Source organism: Atta colombica, unplaced genomic scaffold (assembly GCF_001594045.1).
Source record: "Atta colombica isolate Treedump-2 unplaced genomic scaffold, Acol1.0 scaffold238, whole genome shotgun sequence".
Taxonomy (NCBI): Eukaryota; Metazoa; Arthropoda; class Insecta; order Hymenoptera; family Formicidae; genus Atta; species Atta colombica.
Genome location: NW_017259336.1, coordinates 2,669,252 through 2,678,611, shown reverse-complemented (window position 1 = coordinate 2,678,611; position 9,360 = coordinate 2,669,252). Strand labels below are relative to the sequence as shown.

The window sequence follows — 9,360 nt, the reverse complement described above, 5'->3', positions numbered from 1 at the left end:
TATTAAGTTCTGTCAAACGATTTAATGTGCAATTATGTTACTGAACTACTAAGTGCCTTAAATTAAACATTTTCTTTTTATAACAGTTCTCAAATAGGTACGTGTTACTATATAAATTAGAATGAGTAAGTATGCATTTAGTGATCAAATGTCAACAACAATTAATGTATCAACATTTTAAAAAAGCTGACATTTATTTAACTAACTTTTACAAATTTTTTAACAAAAAAATATATAATTAAAATGAAATATTATCACATTATAAACAAGTTTATTTACAGAATTTATAAATTATCTAAATGTAATTACAATGTTTATTATTATTGTTATTATTATTATTATTATTACATTGTTATATTTAAAACAGCTGAGTATAAAAGATTAATCTTGAGCACTTACTTTAATTTTAATTATATAATTATACAGCTACTTTCCCATTTAGAATAATTTAAAATTAATAAAGTGAAAAATGTAAAAAAGCCCATCAGAGCCTATATTAGTTGTTCGAATGCATAGAAAATTCTTTATTTTCATATGAATATAACAAAACGAATAAAATAAACATTTCGACTCTTCAATTTAGGTCCTTATCAATATAAAATATAAATCGAAATTACATAAATAACGCAAAGTTGGTGATTTCCGACAATTTAGTTCGTTCGATTGGCTTTTTTACATTTTTCACTGATAGAATCTTTCGAGTCTCATTTTATATATTTGTTAAAATTAATAAATTTAATAAAAAATATTTATTATTAATGATACTACAATATCAAGTTTGATCTATGCATCTTTAAAGAACTGTCCTAAATTTAATTTGAAAACTGATTCGTAATTTCAGGAAATATTCGGCTTGAAATATACAGTTGGATCAGCTCGTGCTAATCGAGCGTTACGCTATTCGATGTTTAAGGAAGTTTCGTCATGACGCGAAGCTAAACAAAGTGTAAGGATATCCCGCTGCTATCAGCATGTGGACGAATCATTTGCTAGTGGGTGAGTATACATGCGTTCTCGATAGATTTTCCATTTAATTCAGAAAGATCTTTTTATATTTTAAGAACATAATATCTATTATATAAATATTGTGTCGAACTAAAGTAGGGCTTCTTGCACAAATATTATATTGAACTAGATTTATTCTTTAAAATTGAAACAACTATAATCCTCTTGCTTGAAATTCGGACAGAAAAATTTATATATTCTAAAAATTTATATATATCCAGAGTACAAAACATTTTTAACGTTAAAGTAATTTTGAGCGCAAAAGTTATAATACAAATATACACTACGCAACAAAATTAAAGGATCAGTCTAGTTTGTCCTCAAAAATAGATAAATATTCAAAAGAGTGTAACTTCATCAAAAATGATCATAACGAGATTTTTAAAAAGCATTTTAAAACTTGAAATATCTACTTCTAAGATCGATAATTAATATTTCAATCTGATTGATTTTTTACGTAGCTATACGAACAGAAATGGGTATCCTCAAATCTGAAAATTTTGTACAAATTTTAGAAGATCTATAGCGTAAACTAAAACTCGCACACAAATGCTGTTTACAGTAATGAAAAGATTGAATCTTCACCTTTAATTTGCTTTTTATTGAACATTGTACGATTTTTTTCATCGAATTTTTTAACATTAAAGTAAAAGGAATTATTTCTTATTCAATGTTGAATAAGATTAACAGATATTAACAGATATTTAACAGATCATTTCTGTTCGTACAACTACGTAAAAAAATCAATCAGATCGAAATATCAATTACCGATCTTGAAAATAGATATTTCAAACTTTAAAATGCTTTTTTAGAAATCTCGTTATGATCATTTTTGACGAAATTACACTCTTTTGAATATTTACTTATTTTTGAGGACGGACAGGGTGAATCTTCAATTTTTTTGCATAGTGTATAATCATGGCTTATATGTCAAAATATTTATTACCATGAAAATCTGATCGTCCCAATTGGTTACGATTTTGCAATTATTTTAGTTTTATTACGATCTAGAAATCATAGGTGTTATATATTAGATCAATCAACACGCGTACGGCCGCTGCTTCCATGCTGCTAGGTACGTGGACACGTTTTACGTACGTAAGATTCATGAAGAAAAATCACATTTGAGAAATACAAAGGACTGTAGGAATAAGGATATACAGGTTGATATTATACACTCATCATTTCGTATATAGTACGAACTGTTAACAAATTAACAAATCAATAATTTTGATATAAAATTTTATAAATTATATTTAAAATTTAAGTTCTCTGTATTTCAAGTCAAATGCGAAGGTATTTTCGAAAAAGTGCGTCAGTCATCTCCAAATTATTTTGTTTCACTAATATAGATAATTATTGCTAGAATGTTTCATTCGCGAAGAAACTTGCAAAATGTAATAGTTTTACATATAAAAATACTTGCAAAAGCATTTACTAATACTTTTATTATCTTTAGTTTACCTATATTTTTATACTTGCTGCACATCACTCGTATTTTTTCTTTTCTACTCTGTATTTTTGTATACTCCTATGTATATCTTCTACACATATTTTTTACGCGGTATTCCCTAGAGAATCTTGTAAGATAAATCTTTTTAATAATAACAGATTCTGCAAATATCTATACAATAATCATCAAAGTACTGTACGCAAGCATACCCTTAGAAAAAGGCATAATGATAGCAACTATAAAGATGACAACTATATGAGTTTAATAAGTAGAATTAGTGTACTTATATAATTAAAAAATGTATATAATTAAATAAACTATTTAATTGTCACAATAATTATAAAATATGTATTTTGTTTAACGTACATTAATTCTACATATAAAACTTATATACATTTATATAGTTGCTACGTATATAGACAACAACCACTACGGCTTTTTTCTAAGTGTAAGAATATTAATTTAGTTCACTTATCTCTTACATAGTATAATTCACTTGTAAACAATAATTACAGCAATACTTATCTTATGCTGTATGGCAAATTATAAATATAATGAATAAAATGTAATTATTATCGATATTGAAATAACTTTTGTACATAAAAATTGTAATTAACTTGGTCTTTTACACTGTGTATTAAAATAACTAAGATATGTGAAAAATTACCTCTTAAAATTTTTCAGCGTACTTACACCTTGCAACTTAACATGTCTCAAAATTCTTTTAAAATTGTGTACGACCAAGTTTGATTTCTAAATTCCCAAATATTATCATTTACTATTGTATATTTTTCTATATTGTGTGCCTTCTAAATATATTGCATGAATGTCAATTTTACATTTTATACTTCTATATTCTATTCTTTGTTACCAATTCTTGTATATCTTACAATTTACAAAAACAAAAGATTAGAATTATTCTGTAAACAGAAAAATATGGACTGACTGTAGCGCGGATTTTTTTTTATTAATCGGATAGCATTATTAACTAGCACAATTATCAGCAATCTCCAACATTAATACCATTATGCTAGAGCCGCGCTATGGAGATGGTAGTGGTTGTAATGATAGTTGCAATCATTATAGCCATTATATAATAGCGCTAGTCTTGTTGCTTGTGTTATCACAGATCACACCAAGTTACGTAAGCTAGCTAACTACGCGCAATGCCAACACACATTATCTAAAGCAATAACTAATCTTTCATTTTCAGCGGCAATTATACTCGCGGTTGCCACCGTCTGTCATGCGGAATGCCAGAGTGAGTGATTAAGCCAGCTTACTCTCCTCGGTATGCTCGTATCGTGTTATCGTTTATTAAGGACTCTATGAAGTTCGATGAAGCTCAATGCGTTCGCGGCCAAAAGACTCGATTTTATCAGAATATCTACTTCAGGGCAGAAAAGTATTCTCCAACGAGAGTTATCCGATCGAGATTGCTCTCGCTTCGAACGAAAATTGTAACAAAAAACGTTTTGCTTGATAAAACATACAGTTATTTCAATAATTAAATATATTTTTGATTATTAAAATTTTTGATAAATTATGATCTTTGTAAATTGTAATAAATGCCGCTCAGCAATTAAAATAAATTAATTCTATTCTTGTCTAATTTCATCGAACATAACCATCTTATCGAAACGTATTGTCTGTCGTGCCATGAAAGCGAACGGTGCTTCACTTTTAGAATTCATGAGCGTGCTCATTGATATATGAAACCTTACATAAAAAATGTGCACTCGGAAAATTGTGTAATATATGTATGTATGTATGTATGTATGTATATGTGTGTGTGTGTGTGTGTGTGTGTGTGTGTGTGTGTGTGTGTGTGTGTGTAATAAAGTGCTAAATATAGCTTAAATATAACTGATTAAAAACTTGTTATTTACATATATTTATATTACATATATTCATTGAATATACATCACATTTGATTAAAAATTATTATTCATTATTATTAATGATTATTAATTACTTTTGTAACAATCACAGAGTCGTTTAATATTAAATGAAAGCAAGAATCTATAACAAATTTAACATTGTTGACAATAAGTGTCTATCGTAGAAAGGTTATTATATTGTTTGACTTCGTACATTTTTCCCCAAGTGCGATAGAAAGAAAACATGGTCTTTGAAAGCGCATTTATTTCACAGCTCGTTCCATTTACTGCTACGAATGCGATTCATGGACGGATCTCAGATGCAAGGATCCTTTCAACTATACGGCACTACCCAGAGACCAGCCACCGCTGATGACATGTAACGGATGCTGCGTGAAAATGGTTCGCAACGCAAAATCACGTAAGTATTTATCTTTATTATAAGAAAGCCATCTTTTTTAGAGAGAATTAAAGTGTCTATTAGACACTTTAACTTTCATAATTCAGACTACATCATAACTGATTAAATTTAAAGAAACTAATTTAACGACGTTCAAAATATCTCACAAGAGAAATCTGGCAAGTATAAAATAAAAAAGACTGAAATTTGCATAAAGTAGACTCAAACATAGATTTAATGACAAATTAATTTCTTGTTGGCTGATAAACAGTTTTAAGAACATATTCTCTTGAAATTTTTTTAAGTAAATATTGCCGAAACAAAGAGAAATGCAAAAATATTTTGAATAAATGTTTTATAATTTTGAAAATACTTTATAATAACGTGATTTCTCGAAAATATAAAATTTTCAAGATAATCCTAACACTTATCTTTTCTTTTAATTTAAAAACTTTTTCCAATTAAAGTTTATTTCACATAAAATATACTTGTCGGTAGTTCATTCGAATATGTGCTTATTTGATGTGATCTTTAGAATATTTCCTAAAGAATATTTCCTATTGCGAAAATTATAAAATGGTAAAGGACTTTTCGATTCATTGTTAGTTCACTCCGCTCTATCTGCTCACGAGAAGTGATCCCGTAAGACATCCATATAACTTGATCGAAATATTTTTTTTATTCCTTCTTATTTTGATGCGCGCGGTCATAGAAAATTACTCAGAAACATTTACTTAATTAGAAACAAAAACCAATATTTTTTCAAGAAATTAATTTAATTTTTAAATCTCGTTTATCAGCTGCAATAAAAATATTTTGTAATAAAATTCATGTACTCTATATTTAAGAAAACTAAGATTTTCGTTAATTTTACTTTAATTGAACGTTTTTTTTTAAGTAAATTATAATATTATGGCAAAACAATTACATACATTAAAGAATCATTAGATATAAGAACATGTATTTTGATTAACTTACTTATTGCTTATTACTCCCTTTGGCTTACAGCGTACGAAAGCGTAAGAAGAACCTGCACCGCACAGCTACAAATAAACTTATTCATGGTGGACCACGTGTGCATGATGGAAAGTACCGGCACTGGTCACATGTGCTTCTGTGAGGAGGATATGTGCAATCGTGTATCCCCGACCTCGAGTTCGAATCCCGTACTCCTATTGATCCTGTCGACCATCCTTATTCTGCGTTCGGCAATCTTAAGAGCCTCCGCTTGCTTTGTAGAACGTTGCAACAATCATATCGTATAACATCAATTAATTCGATCCACCTATCGCAGTGGTGTCCAATCATATCCTTTGTAGAAATTTTAGCGAGTCGACAAATCGACAACACAACCAGTCGTCGGAACGAACGATTAAAGCCGATTTTGATCTCGAAGGCTAGGTCCTTCGAGATATTGAAGAAAGTAGTCAAATAAGCATATAAGAGTGATAAAGGATTAACATGAACGATTATCGATTAACTTTGTGCCTCTTTCAAGCGCATGTATCGATCCATTAGATTAGATCGATCCATATAGAAAGTGAATATATTATATTTGTGTAACATAAAAATTTTATCAAAGTTTTGCATATCTTAATTATAATAAATGCCATATGCGTAATAGAAGATGAGAATGTTATAAGATGAGTTCGGGTATATGTTAAAAGCTGAAGAAATTTATAGATATAAATAGACGTCTGCAAGTAAAATATAGTATATTCCTATATTCTCGTAAAAAAAATTATTATTCATTATAATGCTGCTCAAATTAATTTTATTAATTTATTTATGTTTCCCTCGAAAGACAGACCCTTTGAGGTAAACATAATATAATAATGAATTCGGTCACTTGCAGTACACTAGATTGATGCATATTAAAAACTGCTTTATATATATTAAGTATTTAAATGCAGTAGCACAGTATCATTAATTTTGGCAATGAAATAATACATGTATTTTGTTAAATAACGGTAAATATCACATTATTAAATATTTTTTTAAATATTTAAATCCTTTTACATTTAATTTTGCTAATTTTATAGGTGGCAGTTTGTTGCACCGTAATTTTACACAATTATAGTTTTATGCCATAACTATGGTCCAAATATTTTTAGTCCACCGATATTTGAAATAGAAACATCTGACAAACACTATTAATGTAGTCTGTCTGCTGTGTGATTTTGGATCGTAGTTGTGTGACATTAATTTAGTGTAATGCATTTGACTAAATTCTCAATAAGAGAGCTAAGCCGCGCATCTAATACTTTTAAATAATAGATGAAAGAAAATTAAACAAAGTTATTAAATAGCATTAATACAATAAATGTTATGATAAATTTAGAATAGGATTAGATAATTATTAATTACTGTAACTCTAATAGAAAATTTCGTCTTCTTTCCAAAGTGAGATTTGCCCAATTTGTGAATATCGTTCGTTCCGATTATTGGTCTTAGACAGCATATATAGATAGAACCTAGGCGTTTCTCATGTAGAAATCATCCCAACTATCTAATCGACATCTATCGACTCTAACATTTACGCGAATCCGGGTTCTCTATTAGTTGCTCTTCGAGCAAGCACGGCTAGCTATCATTATTAATAATATATATAAACCCTGAGGAAGGAATTTTATTGAAAAACAAGCTAAATTTGAAATAGCGTGATTAAATTACATGATTTAATCAATTTAAGTTTGAATGATAAAAACCATATTTGTAGCAAAATTGACTTAATGCAATAATTCCATTAGAAAATTTAATTATTTCTGTAATATTATTTGACATTGCATACAGATAAATTGCAAATGATTTATTTAAATTATATAATTCTACAATATTTCTTATTTAAACCTAGCATTTTTTATGCTTTAAATATTTGGCAATTATATAATTGATTGTAAATATTTATTATTTAGTCTTAAAAATTCCTAAATTAAAAAATACAATACATAATTTTAAATTGACAAGTAGAATATAACAAGTAGAATATAAACTTCTTCCTTAGTGTTACCGGGCTGCATGTACTCGACTGTCGTCCAAAAACATCGATGATTTAGCCCTTTATTTCAATATTTAAGAGAAGAAACAAAATGTGGATACTCTCTAGCTTTTGAATTCTTCTCACAATAATGCACCTCACTGTGTTATTCGTTTTATTCTAATGCGACAATGTTCGACGCGACTAGTCGAGTTTCGTTTGATGCAAAAACTTATAAAGAAGCACAACAAAATTAGACGAAGTATGAACGCCGATTGTACATGACGTTACATAAAAAAATGTTAATTACATAAAGAATTCAGAAATTTTGATTTTGGAGTGAGTATTAAAAAAAATAGTGAAAAGTAAAAATCTTCCACGTATAAAATCTAAAGTCTATAGTTCCGAAATTCATGTAATTCGCACATTAAGCCATTATATACTATATTTAAAACAGAAATACTGAGTAAAAGTTTTCTCGAATCATATTTTTTTATATCTGTTACACAGATTTGCTTAATATATAAAGTGGATAATTGTATATAAAATATTTTTCTAACACAACGACTTGTACAGTTATTCCGCATATAAAAATTAAGATAAAGTTATTAAAAAACTAATAGTTCATAATTGTATTCTGGCATACTCGACATGTGATATTTTAAAGTATAAAATGTCTTTGAAGTTATTTATGTTTTCATAATCGTACTTTAATACTCTTACATAGAATAATAAGATGAAATAATTAATGTAAAGAAAGCACTACTTTTATATACAGAATGACTGTTATTGAGTCATGTTATGTTAGAAAAATCGTATAATTAAGAAAAATGTAAGTAATCTTGAAGTCTTTAACACTCTGACTCATAGAAAAGAAAAAATTATCACTAGCGTATTATGAGATTCTCTTGATACAATTTTATAATAAAAATATTTTAATATGTATCTCCAAAAATATTAGTAGATATGCTAAATGGACAAAATTATTGCCTTATCCTATATATTAGTTTCTGCAGAATTATACAATTCAATATGTCATTCTATGGTCAATCACAATTTAAAATTTAATATAATAATGACATTACTATATTAATGACACTGTAGTGACAAATGGCGTTCATTCGTCGTGCAATTCAATCGATTTAGTGGAATGCTTCTTTGATTATATCTAATTATGATTTTTTTTTCTCTTCTTTACATTACCTTTTTTTCCTGTTTCTTTTTCTCTTTCTCCATTCTCTCTCTCTCTGTCTCTCTCTCTCTCTCTCTCTCTCTCTCTCTCCCTCTCCCTCCCTTCCTCCCTCCCCCCTCTTTTTCACAGAGCTTGATTTTTTGCATTTTTCTTACATTCTTCTTATTCTATAACTTTCTCGTAGATACATTTTGATAGTTTTAGGAAAAGCATTCTTATACTCAAAATGAGAGAGATGGGAGCTAATGAATTTATGATAGAAGCAATAAAAAATGTATTCTTAGAAGGCATGGTTGCAGCTTACACAAACAAAGTTGACAGACGCAGAGATAACCGATGAGCAGCGAAGATGATTTTCTCAAGTTCAGGAAGTTACTTGGCCGCATATGCGCAAGTTTTTCAAAACGTTTTGTTTTTTAAAATATTTTGTCTGAAAAATCTTAAATAAAATTT

The 9,360-nt window shown here is 28.2% G+C and overlaps 1 protein-coding gene across 2 annotated transcripts; it reads left to right on the top strand.

The window, feature by feature from the left end:
- Positions 1-918: 918 nt before the first annotated feature.
- Positions 919-6,085, top strand: LOC108688731 (protein quiver). 2 transcript variants are annotated; one of them, XM_018195090.1, is made up of 4 exons: positions 919-996; positions 3,672-3,719; positions 4,613-4,759; positions 5,747-6,085. In XM_018195090.1, exons 1-4 carry the CDS (start codon positions 972-974, stop codon positions 6,001-6,003), a joined length of 477 nt encoding a protein of 158 aa, XP_018050579.1. In that variant the 5' UTR covers positions 919-971; the 3' UTR covers positions 6,004-6,085. The 2 variants fall into 2 exon arrangements, with proteins under 2 accessions (XP_018050579.1, XP_018050580.1); XM_018195091.1 differs by lacking the exon at positions 3,672-3,719 and having other exon boundaries at positions 935-996.
- The last annotated feature ends 3,275 nt before the right edge of the window (positions 6,086-9,360 follow it).

What these genes read in the sequence shown, in the direction of transcription:
- LOC108688731 (XM_018195090.1), top strand. Translation starts at nt 972, where the DNA reads ATGTGGACGAATCATTTGCTAGTGG. An exon ending in GACGAATCATTTGCTAGTGG is followed by an intron (nt 997 to 3,671) that starts GTGAGTATACAT and finishes TTTCATTTTCAG; the next exon opens with CGGCAATTATACTCGCGGTT. An exon ending in CTGTCATGCGGAATGCCAGA is followed by an intron (nt 3,720 to 4,612) that starts GTGAGTGATTAA and finishes TTTATTTCACAG; the next exon opens with CTCGTTCCATTTACTGCTAC.